This window comes from Somniosus microcephalus, chromosome 1 (genome assembly GCF_052327205.1).
Source record: "Somniosus microcephalus isolate GS21.2 chromosome 1, FLI_Smic_1.0, whole genome shotgun sequence".
NCBI lineage: Eukaryota > Metazoa > Chordata > Chondrichthyes > Squaliformes > Somniosidae > Somniosus > Somniosus microcephalus.
Window position 1 is genome coordinate 3,871,468 of NC_140987.1, and position 21,902 is coordinate 3,893,369.

The 21,902-nt window shown below is 46.5% G+C and overlaps 1 protein-coding gene across 1 annotated transcript in view; it reads left to right on the top strand.

Annotated features, from left to right (window-relative positions):
* Positions 1-21,902, top strand: part of LOC147123896 (sperm flagella and cilia-associated protein 2-like) — a 536,137-nt gene that overhangs the window by 193,035 nt on the left and 321,200 nt on the right. Inside the window, exon 12 of the mRNA XM_086002564.1 lies at positions 8,364-8,491. Coding sequence (XP_085858690.1) covers positions 8,364-8,491 — 128 coding nt within the window. The remainder of the gene's footprint in view (positions 1-8,363; positions 8,492-21,902) is intronic.

The window sequence follows — 21,902 nt, forward strand, 5'->3', positions numbered from 1 at the left end:
GCGGCTGCCAGTTGTACGCAGTCCGTGATCGGGGACCCCGCGAGGGCAGTCTGTACCTGCTGAGGAAGCAGGCTGAGGAAAAGGGCCCGAAACAAGAAGCACTGCGGTTCAGAGCCCAGGAGCACAAGCATCCGGCTCATCAACTGGGTCGGGGTAGAATCGCCGAGGCCTGGTAGTGAGAGAAGCCTGCTGGCCCTCTCCTCCCTGGACAGGCCGTAAGCCTGCAGCAAGCGGCCCTTAATGGTTGAGTACTTGCCGGTCTGTGGTGGGTTCCCCAGCAGGTCGAGAACTTCGGCGGCGGTAGAGCTTGCTAGTGCTGAGACTACGTGGAGGTACCTTTCTTCATCGTCTTGAACCCTGCGAAGGGTGAATTGGGCCTCCGAGTGCGCGAACCAAGCTGGTGCTTGGTGTTCCCAGAAGATGGGGAGCTTCAAGGACGCGGCGCCGGCCGACATCAGGCTGCTGCTGGTTGCCATCGGGTCGTTGCTGGCCTCTGTAGGGCTGCGTGAGTCGGGGGCTTCGGCCGCCGACATTCGGGGTCACCAATGTGGGAGACTACGGTCTCCCGCGTAAAGAAATAGGCAACACAGCGAGCTACAAGAAATAGGTCTTCACTCCAACTCTCACAATACAGTACTGAATTCGTGAAGCCCACGAACCTGTGATGACTCACGGATTGGTCACCTGCTGGAACCTGATTGGTTTTCCTTCTCTCAGCAGCAGGCAAGTCTGAACATGCCTTATTCCTCTCAGCTTGCAACTGTCTTGCGGGGGGAGGGGAATACAGCAGTTAAAAGGGGATTATACAGGTTTATCTACATACACACAGTGTTTCCCCAATACACTATGATATATTAACATGGGGACGTAAGGCACATGTATCATTGAAAGCTCACCGAGTACCCGTTACTCTTGTTGCCGGTGCTGTGATAGACTTTTCAATGTTAAAGGTGACACACTGGGTGACAGACGGTAGCTGTTATTTTATAATGAGAGAATGTCACCCGGTAATTGTGAAATCTGGGCTCTGGGCACCCACAAATTGCTCAACATCCCTTCTGATCTTTTGTTCATATGTTGTTTTGTTCCCCAGTAACTGAAATTTCCCAAGTCCAAAATAAGGATTCAAACAAAATGTTTAAAAATGCACAAAAAGATTACATACCTGACATTAACATGATTACATTTATTCATTCAATTGTGTTTTTCTTCTTTTACTGCCTTCATGAATGACTTTACTTTAGGTTGTAGGACTCATTTGTTTCACGTGCTCAACCGTGCGCGTGTTATTTTTGCCCAGAGCTCCGACTCTGTAAGCTGAATGTGGATTGTGCGATCTGAGCATGTGGATTGTGCGATCTGAGCATGTGCAGTGTGCATAATTTCCCAGAAGGCTGTCAGCTGTATTAATGGGATATTATTAATTGGATTCTAGTATATATTGTGATCGAAGAATATTCCAACATGACTCACATCTCTTAATGATTCCTTTGGGAAGAGCAGTCGCCATCTGCAGTAATCTCCGAGTCAGGAGGTCGTGTGTTCAAGCCCCGCTCCAGAGACTTGAGCACCGAATCCAGGTGGACAGTCCAGGGCAGTGCTGAGAGATTACATCGGATTACATCGGATATACGGCACAGAAACAGGCCATTCGGCCCAACCAGTCCATGCCAGTGTTTATGCTCCACTCGAGCTTCCTCCCGTCTTTCCTCATCTAACTCTATCAGCATAACCCTCGATTCCCTTCTCCCTCATATGTTTGTCCAGCCTCCCCTTAAATGCATCTATACTATTCGCCTCAACCACTCCCTGTGGCAGCGAGTTCCACATTCTCACCACTCTCTGGGTAAAGGAGTTTCTTCTGAATTCCCTATTCAAGAGAAAAGAGACCCAGCCTGTTCATCCTTTCCTGATATACCCTCGCATTTCTGGTATCATCCTTGTAAATCTTCTCTGCACCCTCTCCAGTGCCTCTGTATCCTTTTTATAATATGGCGACCAGAACTGTACGCAGTACTCCAAGTGTGGTCTAACCAAGGTTCGATACAGGTTTAGCATAACTTCCCTACTGTTCAATTCCATACCTCTAGAAATAAACCCGAGTGCTTGGTTTGCTTTTTTTATGGCGATGTTAACCTGTGTCGCAACTTTTAGTGATTTGTGTATTTGTACTCCGAGATCCCTTTGTTCCTCTACCCCACCTAGACTCGCACCCTCCAAGTGATAAGTGACCTCCCTATTCTTCCTACCAAAATGTCACACCTCACATTTAGCTGTGTTGAACTTCATTTGCTAATTATATGCCCATTCTGCAAGTTTATTAATGTCCTCCTGTAACTTGTTGCAGTCCTCCTCAGTATTGACTATCTCCCCAATTGTCATCTGCAAATTTAGAAATTGTATTTTTGATTCCTAAGTTTAAATCATTAATGTAAATTGTGAACAACAGTGGTCCCAGCACTGACCCTTAGACATAGACATAAGACATAAGACGTAGGAGCAGGAGTCGGCCATTCGGCCCCTCGAGCCTGCTCCGCCATTCAATAAGATCATGGCTGATCTGATCTTGGCCTCAACTCCACTTCCCTGCCCGCTCCCCATAACCCTTCACTCCCTTATTGTTCAAAAATCTGTCTATCTCCACCTTAAATATATTCAATGACTCCGCCTCCACAGCCTCTGGGGAAGAGAATTTCAAAGATTCACGACCCTCTGAGAAGAAATTCCTCCTCATTTCCGATTTAAATGGGTGACCCCTTATTCTGAAATTATGCCCCCTAGTTTTAGATTCCCCCCCTTGTGGAACGCCACTACCCACCTTCTGCCACTGTGAATAGCTACCCTTTACTCCCACTCTCTGCTTTGTGTCCTGAAGCCAGCCCGCAATCCATTCTGCTACTTGTCCCCTGACTCCACATTCTCTGACCTTGTTCATCAGTCTATTATGGGTTACCTTATCGAAGGCCCTTTTGAAAATCTAGATAAATTACATCTACTGCATTACCCTTGTCTACTCTCTCTGTTACTTCTTCAAAAAATTCAATAAGATTGGTCAAGCAAGATTTTCCCTTTTGAAATCCATGTTGACTATTCATTATTATATTTTTGGTTTCGAGATGTTCTTCTATTTTCTCCTTTAGTAGGGATTCCATTATTTTTCCTCCCACCGATGTTAAGCTGACTGGTCGATAATTCCCTGGACATGTTCTATCCCCCGTCTTAAATATCGGTATTACGTTAGCTGTCTGCCAGTCCTCTGGCACTACACCTTTTTCGAACGAATTATTAAATATGTGTAGTAATGTCTCTGCTATCTCTTCCCTAGATTCTTTTAAAATGCATGGATGCAATCCATCCGTACCGGTGTTTTATCCTCTTTGAGTTTGATGTTTATTTAATATATCCCCTTTTTTTATTTTAAATGCACTTATCTCATTACTCATAAGAACATAAGAACATAAGAAATAGGAGCAGGAGTAGGCCAACCGGCCCCTCGAGCCTGCTCCACCATTCAATAAGACCATGGCTGATCTGATCCTAACCTCAAATCTTCTATCACTCTGCATCCACCCGAACCCATGTGATCGCCTGGGAGAGGCGAAAAACCAGATAAAGACCCAATGGCCAATTTGGGAGAAAAAAATCTGGGAAATTCCTCTCCGACCCATCTAGGCGATCGAAATTCTTCCAGGAGATCACTCTGTCCCTATATTTTCTACAGTATTTACCTTCTGTAAAGGCGATCTCCACCCCAGCCAGGAACAGGAATAAAACCATCTCCTGAAATCTAACACAGAATTAGAACACAGTAGGAGCAGAACAAGGCTACACGGCCCCTGGGCCCACTCCACTACCCACAGGGCCATGACCATTCCGAACCTAGACTCATGTCCAATTTCCTGCCCGCTCCCCGTAACCCTTAATTCCCTTTACTTCTAGGAAACTATCTATTTCTGTTTTAAATTTATTTAATGATGTAGCTTCCACAGCTTTCTGGGGCAGCAAATTCCATGGACCTACCACCCTCTGAGTGAAGAAGTTTCTCCTCATCTCAGTTTTGAATGAGCAGCCCCTTATTTTAAGATTATGCCCCCTAGTTCTAGTTTCACCCATCATTGGGAACATCCTCACCACATCCACCCGATCCAACCCCTTCACAATCTTATATGTTTCAATAAGATCGCCTCTCATTCTTCTGAACTCCAATGAGTAGAGTCCCAATCTACTCAACCTCTCCTCATATGTCCATCCCCTCATCCCCGGGATTAACCGAGTGAACCTTCTTTGTACTGACTCGAGAGCAAGTATGTCTTTTCTTAAGTATGGACACCAAAACTGTATGCAGCATTCCAGGTGCGGTCTCACCAATACCTTGTACAACTGCAACAATACCTCCCTGTTTTTATATTCCATCCCCCTAGCAATAAAAGCCAACATTCCATTGGCCTTCTTAATCAATTGCTGCACCTGCATACTAACTTTTTGAGTTTCGTGCACCAGGACCACCAGATCCCTTTGTACTACAGTACTTTCCAGTTTCTTGCCATTAAGATAATAACTTGCTCTATGATTTTTCCTGCCAAAGTGCATAACCTCACACTTTCCAGTATTGTATTCCATCTGCCAAATCTCTGCCCACTTACTTAGCCTGTCTATGTCCCTTTGCAGGTTTTTTATGTCCTCCTCACTCACTACTTTCTGTCCCATCTTTGTATCATCTGCAAACTTTGATATGTTACACTCGGTCCCCTCCTCCAAATCGTTAATATAGATTGTAAAGAGTTGGGGACCCAGCACTGACCCCTGCGGAACACCACTAGTTACTGGTTGCCAATCTGAGAATGAACCATTTATCCCAACTCTCTGCCTTCTGTTAGATAGCCAATCCTCCACCCACGCCAGAATATTACCCCCAATCCCGTGATTTTTTATCTTGAGCAATAATCTTTTGTGTGGCACCTTGTCAAATGCCTTTTGGAAGTCTAAATACACTACGTCCACTGGTTCCCCTTTATCCACCCTGTATGTTACTTCCTCAAAAAACTCAAGCAAATTTGTCAAACATGACTTCCCCTTCATGAAACCATGCTGAGTTTGTCCTATTAAATTATGTTTATCCAAATGTCCCGTTACTGTCTCCTTAATAATGGACTCTAACATTTTACCAACCACAGATGTTAGGCTAACAGGTCTATAGTTTCCAGCCTTCTGCCTACTACCCTTTTTAAATAAGGGTGTTACATTAGCAGTTTTCCAATCTGCCGGGACCTTTGCTGAGTCCAGTGAGTTTTGGAAAATTATTACCAATGCATCCACAATCCCTACCGCTACTTCCCTCAAGACCCTAGGATGCAAGCCATCAGGTCCAGGGGATTTATCCGCCTTGAGTCCCATTATTTTACCAAGTACCACTTCCTTAGTGATTTTAATCGTATTTAGTTCCTCCCCCCCAGAGCCCCCTGTTTGTCCAGTGTTGGGATATTCTTAGTGTCCTCTACTGTAAAGACTGATACAAAATAATTGTTCAGTGTTTTTGCCATCTCCATGTTTCCCACCATTAATTTCCCGGTCTCATCCTCTAAGAGACCAACATTTACTTTAGCCACCCTTTTTCTTTTTATATAACTATAGAAACTTTTACTGTCTGTTTTTATATTTTTTGCTAATTTACTTTCATAATCTATCTTCCCTTTCTTAATCAATCTTTTAGTTATTTTTTGCTGTCTTTTAAAGACTTCCCAATCTTCCATCCTCCCACTAGATTTGGCTACCTTATATGCCCTTGTTTTTAGTCGGATACTATCCTTAATTACTTTACTTAGCCACGGATGGCTATCTTTTCTTTTACACCCTTTTTTCCTCAGTGGAATATATATTTTTTGGAAGTTGTAAAATAACTCCTTAAATGTACACCACTGGTCATGTACCGTCTTACCCTTTAATCTATTTTCCCAGTCCACTCTAATTAATTCCGCTCTCATACCTTCATAGTCTCCTTTATTCAAGCTCAGCACGCTTGTTTGAGATCCAACCTTCTCACCCTCTAATTGAATATGGAACTCAACCATGTTATGGTCACTCATTCCAAGGGGATCCTTTACTAGGACATTTTTAATTAATCCTGTCTCATTACACAGGACCAAATCTAAGGTTGCTTGCCCCCTGGTCGGTTCAGTTACATACTGCTCAAGAAACCCATCCCTAATACACTCAATGAACTCTTCCTCAAGGCTGCTCTGCCCAATTTGATTTGTCCAGTTAATATGATAATTAAAATCCCCCATAATTATAGCTGTTCCCTTATTACAAGCCTCAACTATTTCCTGATTAATACACCGTCCAACAGAGTTGCTGTGGATGTGGTTTACATGGACTTCAGTAAAGCTTTTGACAAAGTCCCGCATAGGAGACTGGTCAAGAAGGTAAGAGCCCATGGGATCCAGGGTGCCTTGGCGCGTTGGATCCTAAACTGGCTGAGTGGCAGGAGGCAGAGGGTGATGGTCGAAGGTTGCTTTTGTGACTGGAAGCCTGTGTCCAGTGGGGTACCTCAGGGATCGGTGCTGGGTCCCTTGTTGTTTGTGATCTACATAAATGATTTGGATGAGAATGTAAAAGGTATGATCAGTAAGTTTGCAGATGACACGAAAATTGGTGGGGTGGTAAATTGCCTTGGAGCAAAGAAGGCTGAGGGGGGACCTGATTGAGGTGTACAAAATGATGAGGGGCATAGATAGGGTAGACAAAGAGGAACTTTTCCCCTTAGTAGGGGGGTCAATAACAAGGGGGCATAGATTCAGGGTAAGGGGCAGGAGATTTAGAGGGGATTTGAGGAGGAACTTTTTCACCCAGAGGGTGGTTGGAATGTGGAACTCAATGCCTAAGAGGGTGGTAGAGGCAGGAACCCTCACAACATTCAAGAAGCATTTGGACGAGCACTTGAAATGCCATTGCATACAAGGCTATGGACCAAATGCTGGAAAATGGGATTAGACTGGACAGGGATGGATGGGTGGTGCAGACACGATGGGCCGAAGGGCCTCTTTCTGTGCTGTAAAACTCTATGACTCTATAACTGTTCGGAGGCCTATAGACTACACCCACTAGTGTTTTTTTCCCCTTATTATTCCTTATCTCCACCCAAACTGTTTCACTATCCTGCTCCTTTGACCCAATATCATTTCTCTGTATTATAGTGATTCCTTCCTTTATTAACATAGCCACCCCACCTCCTCTCCCTTCCTGCCTGTCCTTCCTGATTGTTAAATAACCTGGTATGTTTAATTCCCAGTCATGGTCACCCTGCAGCCATGTTTCTGTAATGGCCACAAGATCATACCCATATGTCATTATTTGTGCCGTTAACTCATTCATTTTGTTACGAATGCTACGTGCATTCAGATAAAGAACTTTCAAATATGTTTTGTGACACCTAGTTCCTGTTTTTTCCCTTTGTAGTACTTTACTTTTTACTCCATACCTTCTGTCCCTTCCTGACACATTCTGTTTTTTAATTCCCCCACTGCTACCTAAGTCTATGACCTTCTCTGTTGTCATTTCTATTATTTGCTCTCTAGAAACCTCCCCCCCACTAATTAGTTTAAAGCCCTCTCTACAGCCCTAGTTATATGATTTGCCAGGACTCTAGTCCCAGCACTGGCCAAGTGGAGTCCGTCCCAATGGAACAGCTCCCTCCTGTCCCAGTACTGGTGCCAGTGTCCCAAGAAGCAAAACCCATTTCTCCTACACCAGTCTTTGAGCCACGCATTTAACTCTTTAATTTTATTTATCCTAGCCAAATTCGCTCGTGGCTCAGGTAATAACCCAGAGATTATTACCCTTGAGGTTCTGTTTTTTAATTTGACCCCTAGCTGCTCATACTCCTTTAACAGAACCATCTTCCTTGTCCTATCTACGTCATCCAATGTCATGTCCACCCGTTCTATCTCCCTGGTAAATACTGAAGCAAAATAATGATTTATATTTCTGCCATCTCTCTATCATTACCTGTGGTATGGTGCTGCACTGTCAGCGGTGCCGTCTTTCAGATAAGATGTTAAACCAAGGCCCCGTCTGTTGGCTCTTTCTTTCTCTCTTTTGTTCTCTCTTTATTGCTTTCTCTCTTTCTTTCTTTCCCTCCATGACCACAGCCCTCCCTATCTCAGTAACCTCGAGAACTCTGCGCTCCTCCAATTCTGCCCTCTTCTGTGGCTTGGTGTCAATGTTTGTCTGATTTACGCTCCTGTGAGGTGGCTTGGGATGTTGTACTGCACAAATGCAAGTTGTTGTTGTTTGTGTGCCCAGTATATGTCAGCAGGGCCCCACAGAGCCTTCAGTTAACAGCACGTTTCCTGCCTTCCCCACAGCCCTGCATATCCGAGTCCTCTGCCCAGACACGTTGGTTCGAGAGGCTGTGCAGGCCTTCGATGAGGGTGAAACCGTGGATCCCGATGAGACCCAGGAAGACAAAACTGAGACTGGAAAGGAGAATCAGGTTGTGTTGATTGGAAGTGCTTGATTTCCAGGTTCCCCCCGACCACTTGCTTAGACAGAGTCTAACTGAAGTCCCAGGTTTTGATTTGCGACGTGTGGTGAGGGAGCTGATTTCAGCTGCAGCAACAGTCAGGGGTTCTCCGGTTGGCCTCAGTACCCCATGGCTAATCCTACTCACAATCCAGCCACCCTCCCCACTGCTGGACAGCGCGCGTCTGGGTATTGGGTGTGATGCCTCCCAGGCAGAGTAGCTGGCTAACAGTCGCCCACTGCGCCACCATGAGGTACGGCTACTCTAGGGGAGAGAAATGCAACCCATTTGGTTTCAATCAAGCCAAAAATTCCAACTCCTCTTCCCCATCCTCCTCCTCTCCATCTCCTGTAGTCATTGAGGATATAAGGGGAGGGAAAGCAATCAGTGGAGACACTTTGGTTAGAATTGAGAATAAAAGAACACTTAAAAGTGTAATGGGTGTTGTCTACAGGCCTCCTGATAGCAGCAATGAGGTGGCAGAATGTATTCATTCAGAGATTAGAGAGGCTTGTAGCAAAAGCAGAATTGTTTTAATGGAAGACTTTAATTTTCATGTAGATTGAGAAGAGCAGAGTAGCTCAGTCAGAAAGGCAGTGAATTTCTTGAGCGCATTCAAGATAGTTTTCTGGAGCAATATGTTCTGGAACCACCAAAGTTTAGCCATTCTAGATTTAGTAATGAGTAATGAGCCAGACTTAGTTAATAATCTAAAGTAAGGGAACGTTTATCTAACAATGATCATAATAGGTTTGAAAAGGAGAAATGTAACACGAAGGCCGCGATTTTGCCGGTGCTAAGAGGGCGGGTTTGGAGGCGGGTCAGGTGATAAAATTGCAAATAATGATGGCGGGTTCCGATCCCGCCGTCAACCCGCCTCTGTCCAACATTGCCAAAGGCGGGCTTCCAGACTCCCGCTCGGTCCCGCGGCGGGATAGGCCCTTAAAACAGTTAACTGCCTGGATAATGCCATTTTGACAGCCCTTTTAGATTTTGCCACTTTTTCTGCGTGTTCCACGCTGTTCCCAAACCACGCCAGCAGATTGTGTCGGGTTCACAAGTGGCTGCCTTCTTGACAGCTGCAGCTCCAGCATAAAAACTGAGCTCTCAACAAGGCTCAGTGGCAGGGGGCAGAACTTTGTTTTTTCAGGTCTTGGAAAACTTTTTGCAGGTCTACTGATCTTGGAAGTGGTGAAGCTGAGATCCATCTCCACTGTGACCTCCTGGGAAAACCCTCTCCTCACACTGACTGAGCGCTTCCTCAACTGAGATAGCTTCCAGCAGCATGGGAACCATTTATTTCCTTTCATCCTGGTCCTCAGATTCGGAGGAAGAGCAGCAGCAGAACCAGGCAAAACAGCAGCAGCATCAACAGGAGCGCCAACCTCCTCCTCACCCACCTGATGCTGCACAGGGCAGAGGGCGTCAGCGCAGGGCTGCACTGCGCCGCAGGAGATACCCCCAACACAGGGTTTACAGGACTGACTGAGCAGCAGTGCCAAAGGAGGCTGAGACTTTCGCAAGAGGTAGTCGCTGACATCTGCGCAATGCTGCACCAACACCTGGAGCCCAGAGGAGCGGGTAGACACTCCTTACCAGTGGCTGTCAAAGTCACCACGGCCCTCAATTTTTTGGCTTCAGGGTCCTTCCAGGGCTCATCAGCAGACATCAGCGGCATCTCCCAGTCGGCCGCACACACTTGCATCACGCAGGTCACCGATGCCCTCTTTGCCAAGGCGTATAATTACATCCACTTCTCCACGGATCAAGCAAGTGTAACCGCTGGCAGGCTTGCCAAGGGTGCAGTGCGTTGTAGACTGCACACATGTGGCCCTTAGGGCACCCGATCACAACCCAGCTGTTTTTGTCAACCGCAAGGGCTTCCACTCCCTTAACGTGCAACTTACCGAGGGCTAAATACTGCAGAATCTTTAGAGGAGTACAGAAAGTGCAGGGGTGCAATTAAAAAGGACATTAGGAATCAAAGAGAGAGCATGAAAAATTCTTGGCAAGTAAAATCAAGGAAAACGCAAAGATGTTTTATAAATATATTAAGAGTAAGAGGATAACTAAAGAAAGGTTAGGGCTTATTAGAGATCATGAGGGTGATCTGTGTGTGGAGGCGGGAGACGTCGGTAGGGTTTAATGAATACTTTGTGTCTGTTTTCACAGAGGAGAGGGGTGAAGCAGACATTGCTATCGGGGGAGGAGTGTGAAATATTAGATGAAATAAACATAGTGAGAGAGGAAGTATTGAGGGGTTTAGCAGCTTTAAAAGTGGATAAATCTCAGGACCGGATGAAATGTATCCCAGGCTGTTAAGCGACGCAAAAGAGGAAATAGCAGAGGTCCTGGCCATCATTTTCCAATCCTCTCTGGCTTCAGGTGTGGTGCCGGAGGACTGCTAATGTGGTACCCTTGTTTAAAAAGGGAGAAAAGGATAGACCGAGTAATTACAGGCCAGTCAACCTAACCTCGGTGGTGGGAAAATTATTGGAAAGAATTCTGAGGGACAGGATAAATCTTAATTTAGAAAGACACGGATTAATCAAGGATAGTCAGCACGGATTTGTTAAGGGAAGGTCGTGCCTGACAAACTGGGTTGAATTTTTTGAGGGGGTAACAAGGAGGATAGATGAGGGTAGTGGGTTTGATGTAGTGTATATGGACTTTAGCAAGGCTTTTGATAAGGTTCCACATGGCAGACTGGTCACGACGTTAAAAGCCCATGGGATCCAGGGCAAAGTGTCAAGTTGGATCCAAAACTGGCTCGGAGACAGGAAGCAGAGGGTAATGGTTGATGGGTGTTTTTGTGACTGGAAGGCTGTTTCCAGTGGGGTTCCGCAGGGCTCAGTACTAGATCCCTTGCTTTTTGTGGTATATATCAATGATTTAGACTTGAATATAGGGGGTATGATTAAGAAGCTTGCAGATGATACTAAAATCGGCTGTGTGGTTGATACTGAAGAAGGAAGCTGTAGACTGCAGGAAGCTATCAATAAATTGGTCAGGTGGGCAGAACAGTGGCAAATGGAATTCAATCCGGAGAAGTGTGAGGTAATGCATTTTGGGAGGGCTAACAAGGAAAGGGAATACACATTAAATGGTAGGACACTGAGTAGTGTAGAGGAACAAAGGGACCTTGGAGTGCATGTCCACAGATCCCTGAAGGTAGTAGGCCAGGTAGATAAGGTGGTTAAGAAGGCATACGGAATGCTTGCCTGAATTAGCCGTGGCATAGAATACAAGAGCAGGGGGGTTATGCTTCAACTGTATAAAACACTAGTTAGGCCTCAGCTAGAGTACTGCGTGCAGTTCTGGTCACCACATTACAGGAAAGATGTGATTGCACTAGAGAGGGTACAGAGGAGATTTACAAGGATGTTGCCAGGAGTAGAGAATCTTAGCTATGAGGAAAGACTGGATAGGCTGGGTCTGTTTTCCTTGGAACAGAGGAGGCTGAGGGGAGACCTTATTGAGGTGTATAAAATTATGAGGGGCCCAGATAAAGTGGATAGAAAGTACCTTCGTAGCAAGAGGGTTCAAGTACAGGAACAGCGTTGATGAGCTGGAGTCTGAGCTTCAGACACTGCGACACATCAGGGAGGGGGAGAAGTACCTGGACTCTGTGTTTCAGGAGGTGGTCACACCTATGAAGTTAATTAATTCAGATGTAGTCCATGGTCAGGGACAGGACGGTGTGACTACAAGTGAGGCAGGTACGGGGATCCAGGAGGTAGTGTTGGAGGAGCCGCAGCCCTTGCTCTTGTCCAACAGGTTCAAGGTTCTTACTCCCTGTGGGGACGGGAGCAGGGACTGCAGGGAGGATGAGCAACCTGGCCACAGCACCGTGGAACGGGGGGCCATTCAAGAGGGGGGAGTAAATAGAAATGTTGTAGTGGTAGGGGATAGTATTATTAGGGGGATAGATAGAGTTCTCTGCAGCCAAGAGCGAGAGTCCCGAAGGCTGTGTTGCCTACCCGGTGCCAGGGTTAAGGACATCTCCTCTGGGCTGGAAAGAAACTTGCAGTGGGAGGGGGGTGGATCCAGTTGTCGTGGTCCATGTTGGTACAAACAACGTAGATAGGACTAGGAAGCCGGTTCTGTTAAAGGAGTATGAGCAGCTAGGGGTCAAATTAAAAAACAGAACCTCAAGGGTAATAATCTCTGGATTATTACCTGAGCCACGAGCGAATTTGGCTAGGACAAATAAAATTAGAGAGTTAAATGTGTGGCTCAAAGACTGGTGTGGGAGAAATGGGTTTTGCTTCCTGGGACACTGGCACCAGTACTGGGGCAGGAGGGAGCTGTTCCGTTGGGACGGGCTTCGCTTGGCCAGTGCTGGGACTAGAGTCCTGGCGGATCATATAACTAGGGCTGTAGAGAGGGCTTTAAACTAACTAGTGGGGGGGAGGTTCCTAGAGAGCAAATAATAAAAATGACAACAGAGAAGGTCATAGACTTAGGTAGCAGTGGGGAAATTAAAAACCAGAGCGTGTCAGGAAGGGGCAGAAGGTATGGAGTAAAAGGTAAAGTAATAAAAAGGGCAAAAGCAGGAACTAAGTGTCACAAAACATATTTGAAAGTTCTCTATCTGAATGCACGTAGCATTCGTAACAAAATAGACGAGTTAATGGCACAAATAACTACATATGGGTATGATCTTGTGGCCATTACAGAAACATGGCTGCAGGGTGACAATGCCTGGGAATTAAACATACCAGGTTATTTAACGATCAGGAAGGACAGGCAGGAAGGAAGGGGAGGTGGGGTGGCTATGTTAATAAAGGAAGGAATCACTGTGATACAGAGAAATGATATTGGGTCAAAAGATCAGGATAATGAAACAGTTTGGGTGGAGATAAGGAATAATAAGGGGAAAAAAACACTAGTGGGCGTAGTCTATAGGCCTCCGAACAGTTGTAACTCTGTTGGACGGAGTATCAATCTGGAAATAGTTGAGGCTTGTAATAAGGGAACATCTATAATTATGGGGGATTTTAACTATCATATTAATTGGACAAATCAAATTGGGCAGGGCTGCCTTGAGGATGAGTTCATTGAGTGTATTGGGATGGGTTTCTTGAGCAGTATGTAACTGAACCGACCAGGGGGCAAGCAACCTTAGATCTGGTCCTGTGTAACGAGACAGGATTAATTAAAAATGTCCTAGTAAAGGATCCCCTTGGAATGAGTGACCATAACATGGTTGAATTCCATATTCAATTAGAGGGTGAGAAGGTTGGATCTCAAACAAGCGTGCTAAGCTTGAATAAAGGAGACTATGAAGGTATGAGAGCGGAATTGAGTAGAGTGGATTGGGAAAATAGATTAAAGGGTAAGACGATACATGATCAGTGGTGTACATTTAAGGAGTTATTTTACAACTTCCAAAAAAAATATATTCCACTGAGAAGAAAAGGGTGTAAAAGAAAAGACAGCCATCCGTGGCTAAGTAAAGAAATTAAGGGTAGTATTCGACTAAAAACAAGGGCATATAAGGTAGCCAAATCTAGTGGGAGGATAGAGGATTGGGAAAACTTTAAAAGACAGCAAAAAATAACAAAAAGATTGATTAAGAAAGGGAAGATAGATTATGAAAGTAAATTAGCAAAAAATATAAAAACAGATAGTAAGAGTTTTTATAGTTATATAAAAAGAAAAAGGGTGGCTAATGTAAATGTTGGTCCCTTAGAGGATGAGACCGGGAAATTAATGGTGGGAAATATGGAGATGGCATAAACACTGAATGAATATTTTGTATCAGCCTTTACAGTAGAAGACACTAAGAATATCCCAACACTGGACAAACAGGGGGCTATGGGGGGGGAGGAGCTAAACACAATCAAAATCACGAAGGAAGTGGTACTTGGTAAAATAATGGGACTCAAGGCGGATAAATCACCTGGACCTGATGGCTTACATCCTAGGGTCTTGAGGGAAGTGGCGGTAGGGATTGTGGATGCATTGGTAATAATTTTCCAAAACTCCCTGGACTTAGCAAAGGTCCCGGCAGACTGGAAAACTGCTAATGTAACACCCTTATTTAAAAAGGGCAGTAGACAGAAGGCTGGAAACTATAGACTGGTTAGCCTAACATCTGTGGTAGGTAAAATTTTGGAGTCCATTATTAAGGAGACAGTAACAGGACATTTGGATAAACATAATTTAATAGGACAAAGTCAGCATGGTTTTATGAAGGGGAAGTCATGTTTGACAAATTTGCTGGAGTTCTTTGAGGAAGTAACATATAGGGTGGATAAAGGGGAACCAGTGGACGTAGTGTATTTAGACTTCCAAAAGGCATTTGACAAGGTGCCACACAAAAGATTATTGCTTAAGATAAAAAATCACGGGATTGGGGGCAATATTCTGGCATGGATAGAGGATTGGCTATCTAACAGAAGGCAGAGAGTTGGGATAAATGGTTCATTCTCAGACTGGCAATCAGTAACTAGTGGTGTTCCGCAGGGGTCAGTGCTGGGTCCCCAACTCTTTACAATCTATATTAACGATTTGGAGGAGGGGACCGAGTGTAACATATCAAAGTTTGCAGATGATACTAAGATGGGAGGGAAAGTAGTGAGTGAGGAGGACATAAAAAACCTGCAAGGGGACATAGACAGGCTAAGTAAGTGGGCAGAGATTTGGCAGATGGAATACAATACTGGAAAGTGTGAGGTTATGCACTTTGGCAGGAAAAATCGTAGAGCAAGTTATTATCTTAATGGCAAGAAACTGGAAAGTACTGAAGTGCAAAGGAATCTGGGGGTCCTGGTGCACAAAACTCAAAAGGTTAGTATGCAGGTGCAGCAAGTGATTAAGAAGGCCAATGGAATGTTGGCTTTCATTGCTAGGGGGATAGAATATAAAAATAGGGAGGTATTGCTTCAGTTGTACAAGGTATTGGTGAGACCGCACCTGGAATACTGCATACAGTTTTGGTGTCCATACTTAAGAAAAGACATACTTGCTCTGGAGTCAGTACAAAGAAGGTTCACTCGGTTAATCCCGGGGATGAGGGGATGGACATATGAGGAGAGGTTGAGTAGATTGGGACTCTACTCATTGGAGTTCAGAAGAATGAGAGGCGATCTTATTGAAACATATAAGATTGTGAAGGGGTTGGATCGGGTGGATGCGGGGAGGGTGTTCCCGATGATGGGTGAAACTAGAACTAGGGGGCATAGTCTTAGAATAAGGGGCTGCTCTTTCAAAACTGAGATGAGGAGGAACTACTTCACTCAGAGGGTGGTAGGTCCATGGAATATGCTGCCCCCAAAAACTGTAGAAGCTACATCATTACATAAATTTAAAACAGAAATAGACAGTTTCCTAGAAGTAAAGGGAATTAAGGGTTACGGGGAGCGGGCAGGAATTTGGACATGAGCCTAGGTTCGGATCGGTCATGGCCCTGTGGGTCGCGGAGTGGGCCCAGGGGCCGTGTAGCCTGATCCTGCTCCTATTTCGTGTGTCTAATTCTGTTAGTTTCAGGAGATGGTTCTGTGATAGTAGATTGGCGGTTAGGATCAGATCAGCCATGATCTTATTGAATGGCAGAGCAGGCTCGAGGGGCCGATTGGCCTACTCCTGCTCCTATTTCTTATGTTCTTATGAACAGGGATGTCTTGCTGCAGTTGTACAGGGCCTTGGTGAGACCGCAGCTTGAGTGTTGTGTGCAGTCTTGGTCGCCTTATCTGAGGAAGGATGTTCTTGCCATGGAAGGAGTGCAGTGAAGATTCACCAGCTGATACCTGGGATGGCAGGAATGACGTATAAGGAGAGATTGTGTCGATTGGGCTTATACTCACTGGAGTTTAGAAGATTGAGAGGGGATCTCATCGAAACCTATAAAATTCTGTCAGGCCTGGACAGACTAGATGCAGGAAGGATGTTCCCGATGGCCGGGGAGTCCAGAACCAGGGGTCATAGTCTAAGGATAAGGGGTAAGCCATTTAGGACTGAGATGAGGAGGAATTTCTTCACCCAGAGAGTGGTGAACCTGTGGAATTCTCTGCCACAGAGGGCGGTGGAGGCCAGTTCATTAAATATATTCCAGAAGGAGTTGGATATATTTCTTAAGGCTAAAGGGATCAAGGGATATGGGGAGAAGGCAGGGACAGGGTATTGAATTTGGATGATCAGCCATGATCTCATTGAATGGCGGAGCAGGCTCGAGGGGCCGAATAGCCTACTCCTTCTCCTATCTTCTATGTTACCTATTTCCCTTAGCAGAGAGGTCAAAAACTAGTGGGCATTGATTTAAAGTAATTGGTGGAAGGTTTAAATGGGATTTGAGGGGAAATTTCTTCACCCAGAGGGTTGTGGGGGTCTGGAACGCACTGCCTGAAAGGGTGGTAGAGGCAGGAACTCTAACCACATTTAAAAAGTACTTGGATGTGCACTTGGGATGCTATAGCCTGCAGGGCTACGGACCAAGAGCTGGGAAGTGAGATTAGGCTGGAGAGCTCTTTGTTGGCCAGCGCGGACACGATGGGCCGAAATGGTCTCCTTCTCTGCTGTAACTTTCTATGGTTCTATGATGTGTAACCACAGGAAGGACATTTTGCATGTTTGCGCGAAGTACCCTGGCAGTACCCGAAGTCATGACTCGTTCATTCTGTGGCAGTCTAGTGTGTCTCCGCTCTTCAATCCGCCAACCCAACTTTCCGGATGGCTACTTGGAGACGAGGGCTATCCCCTGAAGACGTGGCTGATGACACTGTTGAGGAGGCCATCGAATGAAGCTGAGGAGTGCTACAATTTTAGCCACATTTCGACCAGATCCATTATCAAACAAACCATCAGCTTGCTGAAGATGCGATTCAGATGCCTTGACAGTTCAGGTGGAGCCCTACAGTACTCAGCAGCCAGGGTCTCCAGAATCATCGTGGTCTGCTGTGCACTGCATAACATCGCACAGCATCGTGTCTTGCAGCTGCCTGAGGAACAAGTGGCTCAGCGCATAGCCTCCTCAGATGAGGAGGTGGAGCAAGAAGACGTTGCGGAGGCAGATCAGCCAGCTGCAGCAGCACGCGAGCACATTGCTGCCCGGGATGCAAGGGATGCACTAATCTTTGCCAGATTCGCTTAGGTGGACAAATCAAACACATGGGGCTGGCACCTTCTTATTACACCATAGACAATGGACAAAAACCTGTGGGTTCCTATCACTCTGACCACCATCCTTACAAATGCAAGTCGCCCTGAGCCCTCGGTGTGCAACTTCCATTTCCCAGATCACATAGGCCAGAACTTCAACTGTTTGCCATCACTTCTGTTTAATCAATTCACAAAAGGATGACAATGGCAAAAATTAAAGACAACAGAACAGAACACCCAAGTGAATACCCTTGTGATTAACTGTGCTTTAGCTTCCTCTAACGTGTGCTTCTACGTGGTGCTTCCCCTGTGGCTTCAGCAGATGTGGAGGCTCCTTGCTCACTTTCATGTTGCTCCTGCTTCGACACCCTTGGCGGGCGTTCTCTGGGTTTTCGAGCCTGTGAGGGCTCGTCAGCAGTCTGCTGTTCCTGCGTCTGTGCAGGGGCTGAGATGCCCATCTCAGTTGGGTGAGGACTCTGGTGGGGCTCTGACCGAGGGCTACTCAGTGGCATGGGAGTGTGAGTGCTTGGAGAGGAGCCCCCACTTCCTTGTTGCCTGCTACCAACATCCCTCTCATGGGTCAGCCCCAGTTTAGTGCTAGCAAGTGGCTTGACAGCACCTTGCTGCACATCAGGGGGTCCATGAGGACCCGTATCTGCACTGGCAATCCTACTGAAAAGGACTTCCATGAAGCTCTGGTCTCTCTGCTCAATAGCTGCCCATCGCTCCTCCAGAGATGTCAGTCAATTCTGAACATTCACCATGTTTTCCAGACTCTGGCGACTTATTTCCTCCATGGCCGTAGTCATCCTCTCCTCTACCGTAGCCACCCTTTCCAGAGAGGTAGCCATCCTTGCCATCCAGGTAGCCATCCTTTCCGTGGTGGTGCGTTCATGCGCCATTGCCTCCACAAAGGCACTGTTCATGTTTGCACTGGACTCCTCCATCCTCTCCACACTCGCAGTAACCCTGGAGACAAAACCTGCCAGAGTCTCCTGCCCTTGTTCCTGGAGTTCCAGCACCGCTCTCTTTCTGGATGGCCCTGGAGGCACAGCGTCCACATGCAGCTGAGCAGAGCTGGGAGCGCCCTGCGGCCTCCGACAAGGACTCTCCACTGCTGCCCCTGTCTCCACCATCTGCTGATGCTCACATGTGAGCTGTGATACACCAGGTGACAACACTACTGTATCTCGCGAGGGTCCCACCGAGGTGTGAGTGTCTGCGCTGGTGCTGGGTGCGCTTAATTCTGCTGACGCTGCGCCTTCAGAGGTTGCAGATTCCTCGGAGGAGTCTTCCGGCTCAGGCTCTTCCTCCTGGACAGTGGGGAGGGGGGCTGTCGATGGTCCTGTGGGGGAGTAAAGGCATGAGTTAGACATGTGATATTAACGTAGCGTGCACATGGAATAGTGCAAATCATCATAAGTCAATCTGTATGAGCATCAGATGCCATATCATAGAATCATAGAAAGTTACAGCACGGAAGGAGGCCATTTCGGCCCATCGTGTCCGCGCCGGCCAACAAAGAGCTATCCAGCCTAATCCCACTTCCCAGCTCTTGGTCCGTAGCCCTGCAGGTTAGAGCATCCCAAGTGCACATCCAAGTACTTTTTAAATGTGGTTAGGGTTCCTGCCTCTACCACCCTTTCAGGCAGTGAGTTCCAGACCCCCACAACCCTCTGGGTGAAGAAATTTCCCCTCAAATCCCCTCTAAACCTTCCACCAATTACTTTAAATCAATGCCCCCTGGTTTTTGACCCCTCTGCTAAGGGAAAAATGAGCTCCGCTGACTAATTAATAATAAGAAATATCAGAAGCAGGATTCGAACCCATGTCTCCAAGGGAGACTGTGACCTGAAAGCAGCAACTTAGACTGCTCAGCCATCCTGACTGTTAGTTACTCACTCATGCAATGTAAATGAGAGAGATACAAATCTATTCTGTCACCAGCTTGCTCTGCTGCGCCCGTCTGACCGTCCCCCACTTCCAGATCCTCATCACCTCCAATTATTTCCAGGGCCGCCTCCTCAACGTGGGTGAGACGGGCTATGGAAGGTGACCCTCCTCCTGTCACAGCCCTCTCCCTCTTATTGTGGGCTCTCTTTTCCTGCAATGAGGGACACAAGTGGAGTTTGAGTGAGAATGATGCAGTGAATGTAGAGAATCCATAACATAGAGGCTTAGAAGGAGACAAAGATGGAGTGAGGTGCCAATACCAAGGGCCCTCCCTGTGCGTTGTTAGTTATTGTCACAGCATAACAGTAATAGCGAGTGTGAGGGCAGCATAGTCGGATAGTGAAGTGATTGTGTACAGAGAGAGAGAGGGATGGTTCAGGGTGCAAGGGATGTCAGGGTAAAGTGGGATGTGCAGGAGTAGGTTGGCAATGCAGAGTGCTGGTGATGAGAGGAGATGGGGAGCAGATTGAGGCCAAGCTGATGTTATGCTCACTTGTCCATGAGCCGACCAGGTCATAGAGTCATAGAGTTATACAGCACGGATAGAGGCCCTTCGGCCCATCGTGACGGCGGCGGCCATCACGCCCTGTCTAATCTAATCCCATATTCCAGCATTTGGTCCGTAGCCTTGTATGCTATGGCATTTCAAGTGCTCATCCAAATGCGTCTTGAATGTTGTGAGGGTTCCAGACTCCACAACCCTTCCGGGCAGTGAGCTCCAGACTCCAACCACCCTCTGGGTGAAAAAGTTCTTTCTCATATCCCCTCTAAACCTCCCGCCCTTTACCTTGAATCTGTGCCCCCTAGTTATTGACCCTTCTACTAAGGGAAAAAGCTCCTTAGTATCCATCCTATCTATGCCCCTCATAATTTTGTACACCTCAATCATGTCCCCCCTCAGCCTCCTCTGCTCCAAGGAAAACAAACCCAATCTGCCCAGTCTCTCTTCATAGCTGAAGCGTTCCAGCCCTGGTAGCATCCTGGTGAATCTCCTCTGCACCCTCTCCAAAGCTATCACATCCTTCCTGTAGTGTGGCGACCAGAACTGCACACAGTATTCCAGCTGTGGCCTAACCAGTGTTTTATACAGCTCCATCATAACCTCCTTACTCTTATATTCTATGCCTCGGCTAATGAAGACAAGTATCCCATATGCCTTTTTTACCACCTTATCCACCTGTTCCGCCGCCTTCAGGGATCTGTGTACTTGCACACCCAGATCCCTCTGACCCTCCGTCTTGCCTAGGGTCTTACCATTCATTGTGTATTCCCTTGCCTTGTTAGTCCCCCCAAAGTGCATCGCCTTGCACTTTTCCGGGTTAAATTCCATTTGCCACTGTTCCGCCCATCTGACCAACCCATCGATATCGTCCTGCAGACTGAGACTACCCTCCTCGCTATTTACCACCCTACCAATTTTTGTATCATCCGCGAACTTACTGATCATACCTTTTACATTCATATCCAAGTCATTAATATAGACCACAAACAGCAAGGGACCCAGCACCGATCCCTGTGGTACCCCACTGGCCACAGGCTTCCAGTCACAAAAACAACCTTCGACCATCACCCTCTGCCTTCTGCCACTAAGCCAGTTTTGTATCCAACGTGCCAAGGCACCCTGGATTCCATGGGCTCTTACCTTCTTGACCAGTCTCCTGTGCGGGACTTTATCGAAGGCCTTACTGAAATCCATGTATACCACATCCACTGCGTTACCCTCATCCACACACCTAGTCACCCCCTCAAAAAATTCAATCAAGTTAGTCAGACATGATCTTCCCTTGACAAAGCCATGTTGACTATCCCTGATTAATCCTTGCCTCTCCAAGTGGAGACTGATTTTGTCCCTCAGAATTTTTTCCAATAATTTTCCCACCACTGATGTTAGGCTCACTGGCCTGTAGTTCCCCGGTTTTTCCCTACTCCCCTTCTTGAATAATGGAACTACATTAGCGGTTCTCCAGTCCTCTGGCACATCCCCTGTGGCCAGAGAGGTTCTGAATATGTGTGTTAGAGCCCCCGCAATCTCTTCCTTTGCCTCACACAGCAGCCTGGGATACATTTCGTCCGGGCCTGGGGATTTATCCATTTTTAGGCCTGCTAAAACCGCCAATACCTCCTCCCTCTCGATGTTAATGTGTTCGAGCATATCACAGTCCCCCCGCCCTATTTCTATGTCTACATCGTCCCTCTCCATAGTGAAAACAGATGCAAAAAATTCATTTAGAACCCCTCCTACATCTTCCGGCTCCACACACAGATTGCCACTTTTGTCCCTAATGGGCCCTATTTTTTCCCTAGTTATCCTCTTACCCTTAATATA